General features: G+C 41.2%; 1 protein-coding gene across 1 annotated transcript in view; it reads right to left on the bottom strand.

Annotated features, from left to right (window-relative positions):
* Positions 1 to 24567, bottom strand: part of lrrc38a (leucine rich repeat containing 38a) — a 34288-nt gene extending 9721 nt beyond the window's left edge. The window contains exon 1 of the mRNA XM_078170442.1: positions 23711 to 24567. Coding sequence (XP_078026568.1) covers positions 23711 to 24338 — 628 coding nt within the window. The 5' untranslated portion in view covers positions 24339 to 24567. The remainder of the gene's footprint in view (positions 1 to 23710) is intronic.
* Between the last annotated feature and the right edge of the window lie 466 nt (positions 24568 to 25033).

Below are 25033 nucleotides of genomic sequence, written 5' to 3'. Positions count from 1 at the left end.
GGACGCACTGGTTTTCTTGGGAATGGGGACAAGGCAAGACGTTTTCCACATAAATGGGATTTTAGCAGAGGACAGAGACAGTGAAAACAATAAATGGAGAACTACGCACAGCTGGTCGGCGCATTCCTTTAAGGTGTGTGAATGAACACATTCAGGGCCCGCTGCCTTATTGGCTTTAATACCCTTTAACTGCTGTTGAACCTCTTCAATATTAATAGTAATGGCTGGACTACAGTCCTCAGAACTGCTCTGCATATGGGAGGAGAGAATATTCTCATGTGAAGCAGAAAAATCAATATCATCGAACCTGGCAAAAAAAAAAAAAAACAGGTTAGCATCATTTGCTTTTATCCCGGAGCCACAAAGCCCAGTGTCACTGATAACATACCCAATAATTGACTTCATACCATTCTAGAGCACCCATTTGTTACTATTAGACAAGGGACCTTCAACTTTTTCTTTATATTTACGCTTACCCTGTCTGATAATTAGTGTGGATGCTTCTGCGGCCACACTATTGATATTCAAATCTTTATTCTTATTATTTCAGGCGTTTTTCGGTTCGCTAGCTACTCCTTCTGCATACTTTGTGCTACAGACACCGTTCCACTGCCAAAACGTTCAGCTTGTTCAGGACATGGGTGCTTGTATTTTTCTTACTTGTACTATTTATACTTTTTATGATATTAAGCCTTTTCATCATTTTTTTTGCCTAATGTCTTTCCCATGAGAAAATCTTCAAATCCTCTTCAAATCCTCTTCAAATCCTCTTCAACCCACTCCACTTGGCAGTGCTACTGTTTCAGCATACTTTCAGCTAGACACATCATTCAAACTTTAAATGGGTCCCACCAACTTCAGCTATTCCACTATAATTCAGCTCTATGATATGTTCTACTGTTTTTGAGTTTTCACAGTTTTAGTTTAATGCTTTTTTTGGACATTTTCTGCATTTGAATGGGTCTCTATGGAGCAAGCTAGAGCACTTGACATCATCAGCTAGAGTTTGGACCATCTTTGAAATATTAAAAAAAGTTCCGAACAAGTGGCTTTCCTGTCCACAATTTTCACTTTACATACACAATTTTACCAAAAAAACATAGGCAAAGAGAGGATTTCCACACACTTACATCTGTGCAATACTTCACCTTAAAGTGAAGTATTGCACAGATGTAAGTGTGTGGAAATCCTCTCTTTGCTTTTGGACTTTTTTGTTTCCAGCACCTTAACCAAGACTGATCCAGGTTGAGCGGTGGTCCGGCTGCAGTTTCTACTAAAATAACATAGGAAGATTTGTCCTGGTCACAGAAATGTTGACATGGAATCTCTCACACGTACACATTTTTGCTCAGTGGTGCCAAAGTGAAGGGAGCGGCGATTTTTTTCTCATTCATTCCCATGTAAACTGAGAGGAGAAATTTCTGGAAAACAGCTGAGGTGCAACACATTTGTAACTCGCGAGTATGATCACATTTTTTACTCCAAATACACAATATTTTTTTATGCGTTGAACAGGATTGAAGCTGAGCATGTTTGCCACCTATAGGGGTACAAAGTAGTAACAAGATTTGGCAGTATATTTGGAGCTATGGTCTGTTTTATTCAGCACTGCTGCTTGTCACAATATTGCGACTTTGGCACTTAGAGGGTTAAATGCAGACATGACAGGGGCAGACTCTCCATTTTAAACAGCACCTAACATTACATATCAGTGTTAGCTGTCTATCATGTGCCATTACAGCCTTTACTACTGTTGACAGTTTTAGGATTATGAATGTTTAATACATATTGTAACATATTCTATCTTTCGATTGATCACTACTTCTGCATACCTACAGCTACAGAAACCATTCAAATGTCAAAACGATCAGCTCTGTAAGGATTTTCTGATGTTTGTGGCAATATGTTTGATATTTCTGCACTTTCAGCATTTTCTTTCATTTCAGCATTCTACCACTACTAAGTATTACTGCTTCTACTATTTTTCCTGTACATTTTCTGATTATTTAATACTTTTGCATACCTTCAGCTACAACAACCATTCAAATGTCAAAACGTTCAGTTCTGTGAGGACATTCATACTTTATTTTTTCTACTTTCATGCTATTTAAAGTCTGAACTACTGCTACTGCTGCTAACTCCACATCTACTTATAGTAGTACTGTTTTGATTAATCACTACTTCTACATACTTTCAGCTACAGAAACCATTCAAATGTAAAAACTTTCAGCTCTGTGAGGATTTTCAGATGTTTGTGGCAATTTCTTTGATATTTCCGCACTTTCAGCATTTTCAGCCATGGTCTTGAATTCTTTTTAGCATTCAGCATCCACACGCATGTTCCGCAGGAAATGCATTTTCTAGTTGCTTTAAGTTCCCTCTGAGCAACTCTAATCCTGTCTTTAACACCACTATAAAAGGCAGCTTTCTTCTTGTTAATCACAGCCTTAACCTCTCTAGTCACCCAGGGTTTATTATTGGGAAAAAAATCGGATTTGTTTACAAGGGATTACAGACTCAACACAGTAATTAATATAGCTGGTAACTTTATCAGAGATGCTGTCCAGATCATTATCTCCATCAAAGAACACAGTCCAGCCTGTACATTCAAAGCATCCTCTTAATGATTCACAGGCATCCTCGACCAGATGTGCACAGTTTTTGATGTGATTGGCTGTTTCCAAATCGCTGGTGAATATCTGGGCAACAAAGAAATTAAGTTATGGTCCGAATTGCCCAGCAGAGGAAGTGTCTTAGCCACAAAGCTGTCCTTAACATTGGTATAAAACAAATCAATAGTTCTGTCACCTCTCGTAGTGCACGACACCATTTGTTTAAAAGATGGTAAAGTGGAGGAGAGAGAGCAGTGATTGAAGTCCCCATTTATAATAACCAGCGTGTCTGGCGAAGAATGCTGTAAGTCATGTGGGATTGTTGATATTGTCCAATTGTCCAATTGGCCAATTTCCCATTGCCAGATGGAGACAACAGACAAGCTGACAGCTTGTGCATTCCCCATAACCACCATATCCTTGTTGGCTGTTTCTGACCCGGACGCCTCCTCTGCGACCTCTCCTTCTCGATCCAACCCTGGGCTTGATTCCTGACAAGTTTGCATCATGATCCCACTAGTGGCAGAGTTGCCAGCAAGGGGCAGCGCCTCAATGAAGTAATAAACCCTGGGTTAACAATAATATTAAGCAGCTCCTCAACCAGAAAAAGCTGGTGTTCAAGAAGGGAGACAAGAAGAGGCCCAGGGAGGTTCAGCATGAGCTGAAGGGGAGACTGGGACAAGCAAATGTAGACTACAAAAGAAAGGTGGAGAGTAAGCTACAGCAGAACAACATCAGAGAGTTGTGGAAGGGAACTAGAAAATGCATTTCCTGTGGAACATGCGTGTGGATGCTGAATGCTGAAATGAATTCAAGACCATGGCTGAAAATGCTGAAAGAAAATGCAGAATGCAGAAATATCAAAGAAATTGCCACAAACATCTGAAAATCCTCACAGAGCTGAACGTTTTGACATTTGAATGGTTTCTGTAGCTGAAAGTATGTAGAAGTAGTGATTAATTAAAACATGTACACGAGAAGTACCATAGGAGAAGCAGTACTACTACAAGTAGATGTAGAGTTAGCAGTAGTAGCAATAGTGCAGACTTTAAATAGCATAAAAAGTAGAAAAAATAAAGTATGAATGTCCTTACAGAACTGAACGTTTTGACATTTGAATGGTTGCTGTAGCTGTTTTGACGTTTTTTTTTTTTGGTTTTTTTTTCCAAATATTTTTTATTGAGCAGTTCAAATTCACACAAGTTTCAAATATACATTCTGAGCTTGTTTTTCCATTTTGTACAGTCCTCCCTGCATGGTCGGGAATAGTAGGGAGTTAGAATAAGGCACAGATCAGTAATATCTAAATAATAATACATCATTATAATGAGCCAAACAAGGAGGCATGTGAGTATAAGGAAAGTACACATACAACATTAAAACAAGTACAGTAAAACAAAATTAAAACAGACAAAAGTAAAAATAAATAAAAATAATTAAATAAGAAAATAAAAATAATAAAAGCACCGAGTTGACCTAGGGCCCCCACCCCCACTCCATCACTCCATCCCCCCTTCTATCTTTATGACGTTAATTCTTCCGAGCAAAGAAATTGGAAGTGTTTCCCAGAACGATAATTTGGACCACAGTCTTTCTATTAAAGGGGGAAAGTTTGCTTGGAAGAGACAGGAGTATCGTCTAGTGACCTCAATCCCTAAGTAAGTTATTTTTTCTGGGGAGGTTTTAAATGGGAGATTGTCCAGATGTGCTAGGTTTTCCATATATATTGACATTACAACACTTTTGGTCAAATTGATTCGATAACCGGAAAAGGATCCAAATTGATTAATCTTATCTAAGAGTACTGGAATAGTGGCCCGTGGTTGCGTTACAAATAAAAGGATGTCATCCGCGTAGAGCGAAATCTTATTGGTCGTATCTTTGGTGGAGTAACCATGTATCTGAGGGTCTAGACGAATGTTTTGGGCTAACGGTTCTATTGCCAACGCAAAAATTAAAGGGGACAATGGACACCCCTGTCTAGTCCCTCTATACAGACTAAAAGGGGGAGACATCGTTCGGTTTGTGAGAATTTGAGCTGTGGGATTCGTATACAGGAGCTTAATCATCGCTAAGAATGTGTCGCCAAGATTAAATCTTCTGAGAACATCAAACAAGAACTGTCATTCAATTTGGTCAAATGCCTTTTCGGCATCAAGCGAAATTATGACAAGGTCGGTGGGCATTCCTCTTTTTGCATAAATAATATTAAAAAGTCATCTAAGGTTGGAGGTAGAGCTCCTGTTTGGGATAAAATCCGTCTGATCTGCGTGGACAATTTTTTCCTAGTAGGGGACTGAGCCTATTGGCCAATATTTTAGCATACAGCTTTCCGTCAACGTTAAGAAGTGTGATAGGACAATAGGCGCCTACTTCCTGTGGATCTTTTCCTTTCTTGTGTAATACTGTAATCACAGCTTCAGTTAGAGTGGGAGGTAGTCTACCATTTGCCTGACCATGGCTGTAAACCTTTAGTAGGTAAGGGGATAATTTTTCCTTGAATAATTCATATAATTCTCCCGGGAGTCCGTCAGGACCAGGAGTCTTATTACTTTTTAACGAGGCGATAGCAGCCTGGACCTCCACAATATTAAGTTCAGAATTCAAGGAATCACAGTCCTCCTTATTTAGCTTGGGGAGGTCACATTTGTCCAAAAATGCATTAATTATTGCGGGTTCTGCATTTTTTGAGGTGTATAAGTTAGTGTAGAATTCAAAAAATCTGTCATTTATATCTTTAGGCTTTGTAACTATTTTATTATTACGTGTTTTTCTTTCTAATTTTCTGAGCTGTCTAGATAATAATTTGTGTGGTTTATCACCAAATTCAAAGTATTTTTGCTTGGTACAGAGGAAGGCTTTACTTATGTTTGTTGACATGATTTTGTTGTATTCGTATTTCAAAGTTGTTATTTTTCCATATAAAGTGGTAGAAGGAGATTGTGCATTTTCATCATCCAATATCTTAATTTGGTTTTCCAGCACTTTTAGTCTGGTCCTGTTTTCTTTTCTTCTGGAAGCTTCAAATGAAATTGTGCAGCCTCTTATGAAAGCTTTGAATGCTTCCCAAAGGATGGAGGGAGAGGTCTCAGGAGTGTCATTCATTTCAAAATACAGGGAAATCTGGGCTTTTAGATATTGACAGAATCCTTTTTCAGTGAGCAAGTGAGAATTTAGTCTCCAGGAGGTGTGCGGGATATCCATCTGCTCTAAATGGAGTGAGAAGGTGAGGGGTCTGTGGTCTGAAATCACAATACTATGGTATGTGACATCGACTACAAAAGGTACAAGTTTAGCATCAATTAGAAAGTAATCTATTCTACTATAAGAGTTGTGGACAGGTGAGTAGAATGAGTAGTCCCTACCTGTAGGATTCATTGTGCGCCATATGCCCAAAATATTCGCATTATTGATGAACGTATTAATCAGTTCACTCGAAGCGTTTCTTGCTAGTCTCTTTGTGGAGGATCTATCCAGATATGTGTCTAAAACAGTTTTAAAATCACCACCAATTATCAAGTTTGTCTGAGAAATGTCTGGTATCAGCGCAAAGACCTTCTGAAAGAATACAGGATTATCTATATTGGGGGTATATATATTTATTAAAGTGAGGGATGTATTGTGGATTTCTCCAAGTAGAATAATATAATGACCTTCCTTGTTGGTGATTGTTTTTTTTATGCAAAAAGGGAACTCCTTTTTTTATTAGGATGGCTGCACCTCTCGCTCTAGATGAGAAAGTAGAGTGATAAATTTGTCTAATCCATTTTGATCTTAACCTACCATGTGAACTATTATTCAAATGGGTCTCTTGTAGAAACACTATGTCCGAGGCTAGTGACTTCAAATGGGCCAGAACCTTTCCTCTCTTAATTGGGTTGTTTAATCCACGTACGTTCCAAATAGAAAATGTAAGACCTTTATTCCCTCTGGTGTTATTTACATCATCTTGCACTGTGGAGCATTAAACAGTATGAATGGTAATAGTGTGGAAAATCTGAGTGGACAGATAAAAAGAAAAAACTAGCTGGACAGACTATCAATACACAGATCAATACACTGGGTTTAGGAGTGAGTCCTCAGTTAGAAAAGTAATATGATATTGGCAGGTTCCATCTCACTAAACTAATTATAGATCTTGAGACTGATTGGCAAACAAATATTCAGATTTAGAGTGTAACATCAGGTAACAAGAACAGGTTGTGTCTTAGCCCCACACTGGAGTGGGATGTATAATACCAGATGCACATAAACAAAATGTATCAGTCAAAATAGGGCCTAACTAGAGGTTTGTATTAATAAAATATTGGTATAATGTGCAGCCAAAAATAACAAAAAACAGAGTGATTCCTCTATTATTAAGTGAAGATGTGCATTGTTTACAAAACAGTAAACAGAAATAAATAATTATTGCAAGTGAATAATCAAAATACAGACTTAAAGGTCAAACATTATGTAAACAATGTAACACTACTACTTAGTAGCAACGAGCCAGTGCAAAACATTTGAGCTAACATAATCAATGAACAAAAGTTCAGGCTCAGACTTAAATATCTGGAAAAGAAAAGAAAAGATCTCAAAGAGCAGAACAACAGAAGAGAAGCATCAGTAAATTTGTCATACTGTAGAAAGGGTTTCTTGCCGTCCGGTACTGTTACTAATCAATCAATCATCAATCAATTTTATTTATAAAGCCCAATATCACAAATCACAATTTGCCTCACAGGGCTTTACAGCATACGACATCCCTCTGTCCTTTGGACCCTCACAGCGGATAAGAAAAAACTCCCCAAAAAAAACCTTTAACAGGGGAAAAAAACAGTAGAAACCTCAGGAAGAGCAACTGAGGAGGGATCCCTCTTCCAGGACGGACAGACGTGCAATAGATGTCGTACAGAACACATCAACATAATAAATTAACAGTAATCCATATGACACAATGAGACAGAGAAAGAGAGAGAGAGAGAGAGAGAGAGACAGACAGACAGACAGAGAGAGATGCAAGACAGACGGTAATGACAGTAGATTACAACAACATTAATGAAAGTAATAATATTATAATTAATAATAATACATTAGTATCTGGCAGTATACATGTATGACAATAATCATATGTGTATAATAACAGTAGAAGTATGACTAATGATAACAGCAGCAGTGGAAGGCATCTGGCAGGACCACGGCACCAGCACAACCACACACGTCACGCTGTCCAGGCACCGCTGTGATATGAGTTAATCTGAGAGACAGTGGAGCACAAAGGCTCCGGAGAAGAAGCCGAGTTAGTGACATGCAGAATGGCCGAGTTAGCAAGATGCAGTAATAGGACACGAGAGAGAGAGAGAGAGAGAGAGAGAGAGAGAGAGAGAGAAAGAGAGAGAGAGAGTGAGAGAGAGAGAGAGAGAGAGAGAGAGAGAGAGAGAGAGAAGGTGCCCGGTGTATTATAGGGGGTCCTCTGGCAGACTAGGCCTAAGTCAGCCTAACTAGGGGCTGGTACAGGGCAAACCTGAGCCAGCCCTAACTATAAGCTTTATCAAAGAGGAAAGTCTTAAGTCTAGTCTTAAATGTGGAGACGGTGTCTGCCTCCCGGACCGTAACAGGAAGATGATTCCACAGGAGAGGAGCCTGATAGCTGAAGGCTCTGCCTCCTGATCTACTTTTGGAGACTTTTGGGACCACGAGTAACCCTGCATTCTCAGAGCGCAGTGTTCTGGTGGGATAATATAGCACTATGAGCTCTCTAAGATATGATGGGGCTTGACCATTTAGAGCTTTATAAGTTAACAGTAGGATTTTAAATTCAGTTCTGGATTTTACAAGGAGCCAGTGCAGAGAAGCTAAAACAGGAGAAATATGATCTTGTTTCTTAGTTCCTGTTAGTACACGTGCTGCTGCATTCTGAATTAGCTGGAGAGTTTTTAAGGACTTACTAGAGCTACCTGATAATAGAGAGTTACAGTAATCCAGCCTTGAGGTAACAAAAGCGTGGACCAATTTTTCTGCATCTTTTCGGGTCAGGATAGGCCTAATTTTCGCAATATTACGCAGATGAAAAAATGCAGTCCGTGAGGTTTGTTTTAAATGAGAATTAAAAGACAAATCTTGGTCAAATGTTACTCCGAGGTTTCTTACGGTAGTGCTAGAGGCCAGAGCAATGCCATCTAGAGAAACTATGTCATCAGATGAAGTGTCTCTGAGTTGTTTCGGGTCAAGAACAATAACTTCAGTTTTGTCTGAATTTAACATCAGGAAATTGGTGCTCATCCAGATGTTATGTCTTTAAGGCAGTTATGGAGTTTAGTTAATTGATTACTTTCTTCTGGTTTCATAGATAAATACAACTGTGTATATCTGCATAACAATGGAAATTTACAGAGTGATTTCTAATGATGTTACCTAAAGGAAGCATATATAGAGTAAATAGGTTTGGTCCGAGCACAGAACCTTGCGGAACTCCAAAACAAACTTTGGTACGTAAGGATGATTCATTATGAACGTGAACAAACTGAAAACGATCAGATAAATAAGATTTAAACCAGCTTAGTGCAGAACCTTTTAGGCCAATTAAGTGTTCCAGTCTCTGCAGTAGAATTTGATGGTCAATTGTGTCAAATCTTTGAAAGAAAGGGAAGATTAGATATTGGTCTATAGTTGGCTAACACCTCTGGATCCAGGGTGGGCTTTTTTAGAGGAGGTTTAATTACAGCTACCTTAAAAGACTGTGGTACATAGCCTGTTAATCAGGATATATTGATCATATCTAATATATGAGTGTTAACTAAAGGTAAGACCTCCTTAAGTAGCCTAGTTGGGATGGGGTCTAAGAGACACGTTGATGATTTAGATGAAGAAATCACTGCGGCCAATTCTTGAAGAGAAATCGAGGAGAAGCAATCTAAATATATATTAGGTCTTACAGCTGTGTTTGAGGTTAGATAGGTACTATCTGAGGACAGGAGGTCATGAATTTTGCCTCTAATAGTTAGAATTTTGTCATTAAAAAAGCTCATAAAATCATTACTGCTAAGGGCTAAAGGAATACAAGGCTCAATAGAGCTCTGACTCTCAGTCAGCCTGGCTACAGTGCTGAAAAGAAACCTGGGGTTATTCTTGTTTTCTTCTATTAATGCTGAGTAATAGTTTGCTCTGGCATTGCGGAGGCCCCTCTTATAGACTGTCTGCCCGACCGTCTGATTAAACGAGATTCTTCCAGTTTGGTTAATCGCCAATTCCTTTCAAATTTTTGCGATATTTGTTTTAACTTACGGGTTTGAGAGTTATACCAAGGAGCGAACTTTCTTTGCTTTGTTAACTTCTTTTTAAGAGGTGCTACAGAGTCGAGTGTTCGCAGCGAGCCTACGGCGCTATCGACAAGATGATCAATTCGGGAGAGGTTAAAGTCGGTACGGGAAATCTCTGTTACTGAAGGACTTGGTATTAAATTTGACGACGGAGTAATCATTTCCTTAAATTTTGTGACAGCACTATCTGATAAACATCTAGTATAGTAACTGTTGCTGAGCAGCGTGTAATCGAGTAAAAAGAACTCAAAAGTAATCAAATAATGATCCGATAGCGAGGGATTCTGTGGAAAGACTGTTAGGTTATCAATTTCAATTCCATATGTCAAAACTAGATTGAGGGTATGGTTAAAACAATGAGTGGGTTCATGTACACCCTGACTGAACCCAGTGGAGTCTAATAATGAGATAAACGTGGAAGCCAGGGAGTCATTATCAACGTCGACATGAATGTTAAAATCACCTACAATAATAACTTTATCTGATTTAAGAACTAAACTGGATAAAAACTCTGAGAATTCAGAAACAAATTCAGAATACGGGCCAGGAGCACGGTACACTATAACAAATAAAAGTGGCTGCGAGGTTTTCCAGGTCGGATGTAAAAGACTAAGAACGAGGCTTTCAAATGAATTATAATCTAGTTTAGGTTTAGGGTTGATTAACAGACTAGAGTTAAAAATGGCTGCAACTCCCCCTCCTCGGCCGCTGCCTCGAGGAATGTGGGTATTATTATGACTGGGAGGAGTGGATTCATTTAGACTAACATATTCATCTCGACACAGCCAGGTTTCGGTGAGACTGAGTAAATTAATATGATTATCTGAAATTAATTTGTTTACTAACACTGCTTTAGATGATAGAGACCTGATATTTAACAGTCCGCATTTAATTCTCCTGTTTTGTCTTCCTGTCACAGAAGAGGTTTTAATTTTTATGAGATTGTTATGCACAACTGCTCTTTGTTTAATTTTAGATTTAAATAATTTAGGTGGTCGGGGGACAGACACCATTTGTATAAAACTATGAAAACTATGGGTGGGAAATTACACTAGAAGCTCAGAGAAGCGTATAGGACTGCGACTTTGAGTCCTGATCTCAACTCTGGGTTGTCAGGGATTTGAATTACTAATAAAGTTTGCCAGGTTCCTAGAAATGAGAGCAGCTCCATCCAAAGTGGGATGAATGCCGTCTCTCCTAATAAGACCAGGTTTTCCCCAGAAAGTTTGCCAATTATTAACGAAACCCACATTGTTTGCTGGACACCACCTGGACAGCCAGCGATTAAATGATGACATGCAGCTAAACATGTCATCAGTGGTCAGATTTGGGAGGGGTCCAGAGAAAACTACAGAGTCCGACATCGTTTTTGCATTATGGCGTTTTATTTGTGTCATATGTCGCGCGAGCAGATAACACATCTGCACGCGCGCAGATCTCTCTCTCGTGTAAATTATTTCGTGTCACGCGCACAGATTTCAACTGCCGCGCGCACTTGTTTGATCTTCGCGCACATATTCAGCAACAGAGTGAAACAGAGGCAGATGCGAGCGAGTAAAAAACAGCAGCGACACACACAACAACACTGTGCAGCTGCTTTGCACGCGCTGGCTCGCTCCTGCTCTCGTTCTCTCTCTCCTCTGTGCTCGCTCGCGGTGGAGTTCTGCTCGCTCGAAGCAAGGACTTTTGACACTTTGGGGGTGGAGACCAAGGCTGACCCCGGCCCTCTTATGATTGGTCATTTTCCAGCCCCCCACATTGGTGCCTTTTCGGTTTTCTGCTGATGACAGCTTCTGTCACAGACAGGAAGCTCAGTGGGTTTTTTTGGTTTGTTTAGCTAACTAGCCTAGTAAGAAGCTACACGCTGACTATGAGGGAGAAAAACACACATGGAACTTGCTATGGGTTGGGGAACTGCAATAGGCTACATACTTCCATGAGAAATACGGGCTAGAGTGATGCACCATCAAAGTGATTTATTAGTTCTCATCTATTAAAGGTAGAGTCTGGAGTTTTGTTCGTTGCAGTTTGTAAATAAAACATTCAAACTGGGCCCCTCTTCTCTGGCTCAACTGTGTAGCATCCTGCCCCAGACAGCAGCAATAGCAGTTGTCAGGACCGTAAAGGAAAGGAATTACAGTCCGAGTGAAGCGCTGGAGCCATGGGCCGATACCCGGCCGTCACCGGGTTGTGTGTGTCGCTGCTGTTTTTTACTCGCTCGCACCTGCCTCTGCTTCACTCTGTTGCTGAATATATGCGCGAAGATCAAACAAGTGCGTGCGGCAGTTGAAATCTGCGCGCGTGACACGGAATAATTTACACGAGAGAGAGAGATCTGTGCGCGTGCAGATGTGTTATCCGCTCGCGTGACATATGACACAAATATAACGCCATATTGCATATTCACACACCGAGGCAATATTAATTTTAGTGACCTCCGATTGGCGTAACCGGGTGTCATTGCCGCTGACGTGAATAACAATCTTACTGAATCTACGTTTAGCTTTAGCCAGCAGTTTTAAATTTGATTCAATGTCGCCCGCTCTGGCCCCAGGGATACATTTGACTATGGCCGCTGGTGTTGCTAACTTCACGTTCCTCAGAATAGAGCTGCCAATAATCAGAGTTTTATCCTCAGCGGGTGTGTCGCTGAGTGGGGAAAAGCGGTTGGAAAAGTGAACAGGCTGGTGGTGAGCCGTGGGCTTCGGCTTGGAGCTATGCTTCTGGCGAACGGTTACCCAACCTCCCGGCTGAACAGGCGTTACCGGAGGACCGCTAGCAGAGGCTAAGGCTATGCTATGTGGCTCCGCACCGGCTACAGGGGGCTGGCTAACTACCGCAGCTACTGAATGGTTTTCCATGGTGCGGAGCCGCACTTCTAATTCACTAAGCCTCGCCTCCAACGCAGCAAATAAGCTACACTTATTACAATTACCACTGTCGCTAAAGGAGGCAGAGGCATAACTGAACATTTGGCACACCGAGCAAGAAAGAGCAGGAGAAGGAGAAGCCATCACTAACTGTAAAGCTAATGTAGCGACCAAGGCTAGTAACGTGCCAACAACAGCTAAGAGATTAGCAGGGAAGTTGTAAAAAGGAGGAGAGCTGTAAGTGCTTAAACGGAACTAGTATGGGTTAAGACTTGAAGTAGATGTTAAAGCAACTGAAGTGAGAAAGCAGAAAGCAGGCTAGTAGAATTCACCAGAGCAGTACAGAGACGCTGTCATAGAAACACCAGAAATGACACAACTCGCTTACCGCAATACGTCAGCATGTCAGCTACTAAGGCATCAGTTGTATTATGTGCAAGTCTGTTTGAGTTAGCTTAGTGTTGTGACGTTAGCCGCAGCTCCCGGTTAGCCATCAGCTAGCGTTAGCACCCGATAGCCTAGCAGAGTTTCTTGATTATTTCCTCATGTATCTGTGGTGGACTAATTGTCCTCCTGAAGCGGAAAGGCGCTCCGCATATTCCTGGGCTTTCTGCGGGTTCGTGAACGATGTCTGCGTGTCGTTGTGGGTGACCAGGAGTCTTGCCGGGTAGAGCAGGCCTTATCTTACGCCGGGTATGCCTCGTAGCAGCTCCCTTGCACGGTTGAACAGCAACCTCCGCTTGGCCATGGTGGGCGGGTAGTCAGGTAATATTTGGATCCTCTTACCTGCGAAGTGGAGCTGCTTCGCCGCTGCTGCTCTGCGTAGGATGTCCTCCAGCACATGGTAGTAGTGCAGCCTCAGGATAAACGGTCTGGGTTGCTCGTGAGGTCCGGGTCGCTTTCGGAGGGTCCGGTGTGCTCTGTCAATGAGAGGCTTCTCATCCAGGGACAGCACGTCCTGCAGCATCCCGGTGATGAAATCTCTTGGCTTGGGCCCCTCACTTCCCTCTGGAACCCCGATGATTCTGATGTTATGTCTCCTCGAGCGTCCTTCCAAGTCTTCGCATTTTTCGGTTAATTTCTCCACTTCAGTGGTCAAGCGAGAGACCTGCCGCTGGAGTGTGGCTATATCATCTGACTGGAGTGTGGCGGAGTTTTCTAACTCTTTGATAGTAGTTTTGTGTGAGGCCGAAGTCACTTCCAGGGATGAAACAGTCGTTTGTAACTCCTCGTTTGCTGTACCCAGTTCATCTCTGAACACCGTGTATGCCGTCTGTATGCGAGTGTCTATAGTGTCACATATATCGTTTTTTATCTGTGCGACTTCACTTCGAAGGGCAGTGATAGCAGCTAGCACTTTGCGGTTTGGTGGGTCTGCCTCCATAGTCACATCATCGGCTATTAGCTCGTCACTCAGGCGCGGGGCCTGGCCGAGGCCTAATTCTTGCTGGTCGTTCTTTTGGCCTGTTGTCTTTCTTGACATTCTCGTTTTTTCTTTAAGTCCTTTGGTTCTTCAGGTGTGCGTTTCTTCATATGCTATCCTGTGCACTTTGGTGAGGATATATGGATGTTTAGTGTACCAATTTAGGCAAAATTACTGGAGCTACCCGCAACCACGTCTTACTCCTCCATTGCTCAACAGAGCCCCCCCGATCATTTTGACGTTTGAATGGTTTCTGTAGCTGTAGGTATGTAGGAGTGGTGATCAATCAAAAGATGTACAAGTGCTGCATACTACATGTACTACAGTTACTGAGCATTGTGTGTATAATATTGTATGCATTTAGAATGTTACAATATGTATTTAACATTCATAATCCTAAAACTATCAACAGTAGTATCAGTAGTAAAGGCTGTAATAGCACATGACAGACAGCTAACACTGATATATAATGTTTAGATACTGTTTAAAATTGAGAATCTGCCCGTCATGTCTGCATTTAACCCTCTAAGCGCCAAAGTTGCAATATTGCGACAAGCAACATTGCTGAATAAAACAGACCATAGCTCCAAATATACTGCCAAATCTTGTTACTACTTTGTACCCCTAGGTGGCGAACATGCTCAGCTTCAATCCTGACGTCATCTGTGGCTGTGTTTCTATTCAAACGTTTGAGAAAAAAGAGTTTGAAACATGGAGGGAGGGGCAGAGCATAGGGAGCGGAGTGAGCACAGCAGGTGAACAGAGTCAGAGAGAGGGCGGTGCCAGGGCCAACAGATAGAGAGCAAAAACACACAAAATGCCTGAAGGAATTTTCACTGTTGATTGAAGTACTTGGTCAGTTACTTGCCGATTCTGATTCTGACGGGAAATATTTACCCTCTGATGACAATCTGTCGCCGAGCGACAAAGTGACGGTGCATCCGCACGTCTGCACATCGCATGCACCACGACAGTCCACACAAAGCAGCACATGCCATCGATAATAACCAGACTTTACCTCACCGTGGTCGGGGTGGCAGAAATTAGATGAGGAGGGGACGTGTTAGAGGCAACAGGGGTGGTAAAAAAAGGGCCGTAAACAGTAATGATGATGGCTGGCTTTACTTGAGAAATGAGGAAGTGGATCACAAGTGGATTAGGGACTGTTGGCTATCGTGGAGACACGGCTCTCACAAATGTTAAACCCACTGATTTATTTATATATTATCTGACCCTTATCACAAATGAAACCAACAGAAAAGCTAATCAGTTCTTATCCAGAGTACAGATAAAACCAAAATCCAGATTCAATGACTGGTATGATGTCACTGTCCCTGAGATGAAAGCTTCATCGTCACTTCATTTGTGCATTGGGCTCGTAGAAAAGTCTGAGACTGAGGACCACTGGGCATTATGAGGATGAGATAACAAACCAAAAAAAAGATATGGCTGCCGCCTAGTGATGTCACAATATGCAAATTAGATGAGTGAATTTACACCCATCAAATTCCTGTTCCTTTATTTTGAGGATAAGATGACAAAAATAAATTTAAAAAATGAAAAAATCTACTGTGTAAATATGTTCAAAATTCAGTTTTAATGAGAGTAATGTTATCAGATATGGCTGCCATCTAGTGATGTCACAAAATGCAAATTAGATAAGCAAATTTACTCCCATACGATTTCTGTTCCTTTGTTTTGAGGATGGAATGGCAAAAACAACACAAAACAAAAGAAATCTACTGTGTAAATATGTTAAAAATGCTGTTTTACTGAGATTATGAAATCCAATATGGCCGCTGCCTAGTGACGCCACAATATGCAAATTAGATGAGTTAATTTACTCCCATGACAAACTTTGGGTCATGATGAATAGTTTTCTCATTTACAGTATGCCTTTATCTCTCACCACTTTCAAGCCACAGCCTTTTGAAATGTTGAAATGAAAATGGAATATTTTCCTCAATAAACTCTGGCACCTAAAGGGTTAAAATGGAGATTGTGCCCCTGTCATGTCTGCATGTAAGATGTAGACACACACAGACACATCATGTTTCTGTGAGTTTGTGTGTGACAGCGGTTGCCATGGTGATGAAGTAGGTGCACCTGGCAGAAGATCAGAGAGACACACAGAACACACAGAAGAGACCTGTTTAGGTGGAGATTTAACTCCTCGAACAAGTTCTTCCCATTCCCAAACCGTTGGTCCAATCATGAAAATAACGTGATGGTGAGAGAGATAGACTTCTCCCGAACGCATAGATATAATATTGTGTATTTGGAGTCAAAAATGTGATCATACTCGTGAGTTACAACTGTGTTGCACCTCAGCTGTTTCCAGAAATTTCTCCTCTCAGTTTACATGGGAGTGAATGAGAAAAAAATCGTCGCTCCCTTCACTTTGGCGCCACTCAGCAAAAATGTGTACGTGTGAGAGATTCCACATCAACGTATCTGTGACCAGGACAAATTTTCCTATGTTTTTTTTTAGTAAAATTGTGTATGTACAGTGAAAATTGTGGACAGGAAAGCCACTTGTTTGGAAGTTTTTTGAAAGTGTGGTTGTTGATCTTTGTCTTTTATGAGCTGCTCGACAGCTGAATTTCCCTTCTGAAATGAATAAAGTTCTATTCTATTCTATTCTATTCTGTATGGTTCCTTAAGTGTCCAAATGTAGGATAGGAGCCATAGTCTTCAGCTATCAGGCTCTGTGAGGCAGACACCTTCTCCACATTTAATCAAGAGTAGAATTAGACTGTCCTTTTTGATAAGGCTTATAGTTAGGGTGGGCTCAGGCTTGCCTTGAACCAGCCCCTAGTTAGGCTGATATAGGGCTAGTCAGCCAGGGGACTTCCTATGGTATGATACAAGTAGCTCCTCTCTCCTTCTCTCTCTCTCTCTCTCTCTCTCTCTCTCTCCTCATTTGCTAACATTCATGTCCTATAACCACATACCAATGCAGCTTCTCCCCCAGACCCTTTGTGCTCCACTGTCTTGCAGGTTATCTCGAATCATGGTTGCACCTGGATCATGGGTCATGGTCATGTTGCTGCCATGGTCCTGCCTGATGCAGACTACTACTGCTATTACTATTAGTCATACTTCTACTCTTATCATACACATACAATTATTATAGTCACAGACATATACTATCATACATTACTTATATGTAACATATATACTATCATGTACTACTATCAGAGTCATATTTCTGTTATTATTGTTATAGTTGTTATTACTTGTCTCTCTATATGCATAATTTTCTTATAGATTACTGTTATTTTAATATGTTGATCTGTTCTGTACACACAACATCTATTGCACATCTGTCTGTACTAGAAGAGGGATCCCTCCTCTGTTGCTCTTCCTGAGGTTTCTAACATTTTGTCTCCGTTAAAGGTTTTTTGGGGGAGTTTTTCCTTATGCGCTGTGAGGGTCCGAGGACAGAGGGGCTGTTGTATGTTGTAAAGCCCTCTGAGGCAAATTCTGATTTATGATACTGGGCTTTATAATAAACAAAATTGAAACTGAATTGAAAGCTTCACACAATCCAATTTATAAACATATTAGACACCACAGGGGATATTATTATGATTATTACATGACTATTTTAATCCAAAAACTAAACATCAAAAATAGTAACTGACTCTTCACTAAAAACAAGACATCTTTATTTAAGATGTGTAATCATGTACAGCCATGATTGATAAAAAATGTGTTTCCAAACCAAGAAATACAAACCAAGCAGTGTGTTTTTGGCATCAATGCACTGTAAAACCTTTTGTGCACTGTGTAGAGGGAGGCATTTCTATTTTATCCTGATTCCTCTGCTGTACCCAAGAGTCACTAGACATCATTGTCAAGTGTGTGTGTGTGTGTGTGTGTGTGTGTGTGTGTTTCTGTGAGTCACATGAGACCAGAAGGGGTTTTCCACATGAAAAGGGACTCAGTGACCTCATCACTTGGTGATATTCCAGTCACGTGGCGGTACAACAGGCAGCCAGACTCATGCACACACAGAGACGGACGGACAGACAGACAGACAGACAGACAGACAGACAAATAGGACAATATAAAAGAGTCTAAATACAAACATACTGACAGTTGTAGATTAGCCACTGAACACAATCACTTAAATGTGGGGCGGCAGTGGCTCAGTCCATAGGGACTTGGGTTGAGAACCGGAGGGTCACCTCATCGAGTCCCCGTCCGGACCAAATATGGAGTGTGGACTGGTGGCTGGAGAGCTGTCAGTTCACTTGCAGGGCACTGCCGAGGCACCCTTGAGCAAGCCACCGAACCCCCCAACCGCTCGGGGCGCCTCACCAAGGGCAGCCCCCTCACTCTGACATCTCTCCACTTTGTGCATGTATAGGTCCTGTTTGTGCATGTGTGTGTCTTTTGGACCTGTGTGTAATTGACAGCAAGAGTGAAAAAACTGAATTTCCCCTCAGGGGGATTAATAAAGTACATATAATATACTATATAATAAACCATAATTTTGATAATAATGGTATGTGAACAAAGACACATATAGGAACACACACAGGCACAAAAACACATGTACCCTACTGTATATTTATTTACATGGGCACCATGTGCAAATAGACATACAAAAACACCCCCAAAAAAACACATACACCTACAGACACAAACGTGTGTGCTTACAAACACATGTCCAGATGTACAAATGCAGAAATATGTGCCTAATGAAACATGCAGATGTATGTATTCAGGTGCTCACATACATACAGTATATGGCACACAGATACAAACACACACAGAGGACTGCATTAAGAAAGATAGGTTTGCATTTCGAACATAAAATGGCAATACAGCGACAGGCACATACAACTAGACATGTATACACAAAGGTATATACACACAAACACACACCAATCTGAATGTAGCAGGACCACAAATGCAAACTGACAGCAAGACAATGTCCTCTCAAAGTGGCTCTGCACAGAATCCAAGAAAGTCATTTTTTTTACTGGCTCATTTCTTAAAGCCATTTAATCTACGCCAATGTTTTTGCACGCGCACGCGTGTGTGTGTGTGTGTGTGTGTGTGTGTGTGTGTGTGTGCTACAGCTGTGTATACAGTATCATTCTTGTGAGGAAGGCATCTAGCCATGGGTAACTGGTGTCAGTGTTGTGGTGTCACAGCATCAGATGTGTTGTAGTGCTGAATAAAGCATGTTGCTCATTCACCATTGAACTGACCATTGCAAACACTAGGGGATTGTGTTTATAGCATATAAGTAGCCTTGTAACTCATTCTTATTTAAATCTCAGGATCCACTATGGCTCAGTTGCAAAAGGCTGCTGCCTTTTGACTTTACATGTCACTGTATTGAGGTGGGTCAGTAACCAAAAGGTAAAAAGTAGCCATGACCACTGTTGGGCAAACTACTTGGAAAATGTAGTGAGCTAAGCTACCAGTTGCTCTACATCAAAATAAAGTTTCACTACATTGAAGGTTTGCCCAGAGAAATGTAGCAAGCTAAGCTATAAAAAAATGGAAAAATAGCTTGCTACTTGTTAAGCTACTTTTATTTATTTATTTTTTTTACTTCATGTGAAATCAGCATTTTCTAAGTGATTAGAAAAACTGTCGGCTAAACAAATAGACAGGCAAAAAAAATGTTCAAGTATTTATTATAGGATAACAGACTTAAATCTTTCTTGTTTTTTTTTGTTTTTTTAAGACTGTGACATTTGAACATGTGTTCCTATCAGTCAGCCTATTGCTCTCTCTCTTTCTCTCTCCTCTTTCTTCTTAATGCATTTCTTTGTCTTGGCCTCTTTCAGTAGGCTAACTGGCTATGTATCTTATTCAAAAACACAATTGTAAAAAAACTTTGACCACTCCTGGTCAAAATTTCATTTACTGTGAATAGTTAAGTAAATAGATGAACTGAGCTCCAAAAAACACGAAGTTAAAGATGAAACATGCTTTTCAACATTTTAAAACCGCTCCTGTGTCCTCACCACAAAATTCAGCATCAAAAGTTTGCGAAGGAACATCTAAACAAGCCTGATGCTTTTTGGAAACAAGACTTGAAGCTGATGAAGGCTGATGAAGTTGAAATATAACCTTTTGGACACAATGATAAAAGGTATGTTTGGAGAAAAAAAGGGTGCAGAATTTCATGAAAAGAACACCTGTCCAGCTGTTGATCATGCTTTGGGTTTGTGTTGCAGCCAGTGGCACATGGAGCATTTCACAGGCAGAGGGAAGAATGGATTCAGTTTCCAGCAAAGCCTGGAAGCAAACATCACACCATCTTTAACAAAGCTGAAGATTAAGACAGGATGGCCCCTACAACAGGACAATGATCCAAAACACACCTCAGAGTCCACAATGGACTACCTGAAGATGAGCAAGCTGAAGGTTTTGGCATGGCCCTCACAGTCCCCTGAATATCATTAAAAATCTGTGTATAGACCTCAAAAGAGCAGTGCATGCAAGACGGCCCAAGAATCTCACAGAGCTAGAGGCCTTTTGTTTAGTTTAGTTTAGTTTAGTTTATTTACTTTATTAATCCCCCTGAGGGGAAATTCAATGTTTTCACTCTTGCTTGTCAATTACACATAGGTCCGAAAGAGACACACATGCCACCACCAGTCCACGCTCTATATTGTGGTCGAGCAGGCGACCCTCCGGTTCTCAACCCAAGTCCCTATGGACTGAGCCAAAACTTTTGCTTCAGGCCCTTTTTCCTTTTTTGTTATTTTGAAACTGTAAAAGATGAAATTAAAAAGTAATCTTGCTTAAAATATTGAGGAAATATGTCATCTTTAACTTTATGCCATGTGAAGATCAGTTCATCTTCTTCTTATTTAATAACTCACAGTAAACAAAATTTTGACCAGGGGTGCCCAAGCATTTGCATGCCAGTGTATATTTTTCAGTCAATAAAACCACCATAAGTAAAAGACAATAATATAAACAATGAAAATAACAGACAAAATGAAAACCTTTCTTTTTTGGGACAGTAGAACATGACATATCCTGCAAATAACATGTGAAATCAGTATGTCTCTCTCTCCTGTCTTCTGTCTTAATACTGTTCACTGTCTCTCTAGCTCTTTCCTGGCCCTTGTTGAGTCTATTTTTCTAGTGTCCACTGCAAATCCACTTTATATATAGGCCTACAGTCTATGGGTGTGACACATGAGAGATACGTCAAGAAGTGCAATATAGCCAATCAAAGGCAGAGTAGGGCGGCTCTTGCCCAGAAAAGCCAATAGCGAAGCAGCAAGCAGAATACACTGAAGGATTAGAATGTGATGCCATACGCTTCCCTTGTCTGCATGCCTTAGTGTGACGTTGGCATCAGTCGCATTACTTATCCTCAGTTTTAGAATCCTTACTTTTATCCAGACCTCTGCAGAAAAAAAGACTGCTGCACTTCAAAGCATTTTCTGGGAAAAAGAGCTTGTAACTTTTGCTGATGCTATCATGCTACTCTGTAAATTAATCAACTTCACTACTGAAAAGCTATTTGACTCAGAAAGTAGTGATGTTATCACCACGCTACTGAGAAATGCAGTTAAGTTAGTAACTTTGCTACTTGTAGTGATGCTACTGCCCAACACTGGCCATGACAAGTTACTATGGGGGAAATTTGTCAACTTTGTCAACTTTGCTTTGATACCAAAAACAACCATAGGCTTGTAGATTGACAATGGAAATTTGTGCCAACACCTATACAGTGTTGTTAATATAGAAATGTACTATAAAGAATTGTAATGTATGTGGAAGTTATGAGATAATATATGTACTTTTTAAGTGTTGAAATTTTTATTCCACTGCACTTAAAGTATTTGGCAGGTTTACAAAATACTTACAGTGTACGTGTACTATTTATTCGTCATATGGAAGTTATACATGGTTCAACTCCAGTGAAATGCGATCCTTTCAGCACGTTTAACTATAATTTTGTTGTTTTTTATGTCATCTTACATTGGTGGCTGCTGCTTTATAATCGTCCATGTTTCTGGATGATTCTGGTAATCCATAGCTTCTGGCTATGGAATGATTTAATTGTTCACACATCCCAACCTCAACAAGACGGCTGCAGGGTCACTATTCCTGAACACGGCAAAGCTGTTCAGCTGTTAAAGCACATCAACAGCTGGACCAGGAGCACCTCACATTCCCACCAATACACCAGTCCTTATTCATCATAAAGCACATTTCTCCTATCCTTCTCTCACCAGAGTTCTCTGCTCACCATATAGAAAGAGATATACCTACCCACGTTCACTATCTTTCCTCCATGTTTACATTTGAAACTTGCTGCTAGCTACCTAGGTTTCCACACATACACATTCACAGTCTACACAATGAGTGAGTGAGCGAGCAAGAGAAAGAGAGATTGGGTATTGTGTTTTTACTCTTAACATTAGCCATACAACATGACCATAAAACAAGCTCACAGTACACATTTGAGACGATAGCCAACAGGCCAGATTTCGCTAAGCTGTTGTTTCAGCACCATGGATAGCCAAGATGCCTGCCCACCACTGTTTGAGACAATCAAACGACACAAATTGTTGTTTTTAGCGACCTGTTACTGTGTTTCCGTTTACATTCTTTTTTACCCAGAAACTGCTGCTTTTCCAGCAACAATAGTGCCACAAAAAGTGATTGGATTTACTGATACAACACTGTGTTTCCAGCTGCAGTAGTGCCTTGCAAAGCAGTTGTTTTTTTTAGACATTGCTGCATTATCAGCTAGAATTGTGCCATCCAAACCAGGAATTTTAAGCCAAAACATGATCTTTTCCTAACCTAGACATAACCACACATTAACAACAGCATTGTTGAAACACAAAGAAAGGTAAAGTATGAATGTATCTGCCACAGAACAGTGCACAAAGTTAATGTAACTGTGGTTTGCAGAAAAGACAATACCAACATTTTGGTGATTAGGTATTCTTACATGAGTGGTCTACTTTGTGAATCTATTCGAAAGTCTTCGTAAATCTATCTGATTTTCAGATGTGTAGCCATATGAGTAGATGCCACATCCCTGGGGTTAACTGGCAAAAGGAGTGCATTGCAAAATCTAGATTTAGTATTTACAGTATATGTCAGTACTAAGAGAGCTCCATAGTGTTGCTGCACTTTTGTTTTTAAATAATGTAAGTTAATCATGGTATATGACTTGCAGACACACACGCACACACATGCAAACACACACACAAATATATAAGTAAATAGAGGAGAAATGTTAATGTTTACCTTAAAGGACCTGTGATGATAATCTTGGCTATATAGTCATAGAGTAAACTAGGGAGGACCTAGACTGATGTCTGCAACATTAATGTTTTATTGTTTTCTGTCCAGAGTTTTAACCATCCTTTGTGTCTAGTTTTGCAACTGATCAATCAAATGTTATGTGTAAATGCATCCTAGAGAAATGATTGATTTTCTTTGCTCTGGTGTGGGACAAAGACTGCAAGTCTGTATGTTAAACAATTTATGTCTTACCCTTTGGGAGCTTGTGTTGGTTCTCTGTCAGCCATAAAAACAGTTTGGCAAAGTGGCAGTTGCAGAGCCAGGGGTTGCCCTCCAGACGCAGCATCCGAAGGGAGGGCAAAGATTCCAGGACCACGACGTCCAGGACTGTTAGTCCATTCTTCTCCAGTTCCAGCTCTCTCAAAGATGTCAGCCCTGCAAAAGCATCCTGGCCCACCATGTTTAGGTAGGGGTTGTTCCCCAGTCGAAGTTTGATCAGACTCCTGGACTCCCCAAATGTTCCAGATGAGATTTCTGTCAGATTGTTGCTCCCCAGGTCGAGGTAGACTAATCTAGAGGAGGTGCTCAGGGTCCCTGGCTCCAGCTGGGAGAGGGAGTTATTCCTCAGGTCCAGGTAGACTAGATCACTGTAGAGGACCAAGAAGTCAAAAGGGATCCAGTGAATCCAGTTGTTGGAGAGCAGGAGACGGCGAACATCAAGAGGGATGGAGTCTGGGACTCTGGTTAGACCTTTGCCAGTGCAGTCCACAGTGTGGTGGTCTGGACACAAACAGCTGGATGGACAGTTGTGGCCTCGTGTAAGCAAAGTGGAGGAGATCAAGGCAAGGAAAGGCTGCAGCCAGTTAATGCATGGTATCATTGTCAAGGGGATGGCAGCATTAATTAGGAGATGGGGGTGAGGGGGTCTGGACAGCGGGTGGGAATGGAGGTCAGGGAGAAAGATGGATAGACAGGTCACAGGAGGAGAAAGGGTCGGAGAGGCGATGTAGGGTTAGGGTGGCGCAGACGTCCTTTTGTGCTCTATGCACAGCAAAGCAAAAACAACCCAAAAAGCCATCGAGCAGCGAGGGAGCGTTGTATTCCAGCAGATCATGTAACAAGCAGTCTGGATCAAATAGCAGCCTGCTGGCTTTTAGGGTAGAGAGGGGAGGAGCAAAAGATGGGGGGGGAGGGGGGGGGGGGGGTTGGGGCGGGTTGAAAGGGGAGAGGATTAACACTGAGGTAAATAGAGGCTAACAAACTAGAGGCAATGGGGGCGGGATTGTAGGATAAGCCCTGAGATTTGTTTGTGTGTGACACTGGGTAGACAGCCCAGTACGCTTCATTAGTCAGCTACTGAGATAAACCAACTGCCCCTGTCATCAGTCAGATCAGTTGAGCAGAACTACAGCGAGAGTCCTCACTGACTGAAATCTTGTTGCTGAAGCTTGATGTAAGTGCTTCTTCACACTAGCGTACCCCAAGTAAAGATGAGGATGCCATCACCATCTGTCTTCTGGAATCACTGCTGATTCCCCCTTTCCTCCCTCCTTCCCTGCCTCCTCCTTCAGTTCC

The sequence above is a fragment of the Epinephelus lanceolatus genome, chromosome 8 (genome assembly GCF_041903045.1).
Source record: "Epinephelus lanceolatus isolate andai-2023 chromosome 8, ASM4190304v1, whole genome shotgun sequence".
Taxonomy (NCBI): domain Eukaryota; kingdom Metazoa; phylum Chordata; class Actinopteri; order Perciformes; family Serranidae; genus Epinephelus; species Epinephelus lanceolatus.
Note: the sequence above shows the minus strand (reverse complement) of the source record. Positions and strands in the feature narration are given on the sequence as shown.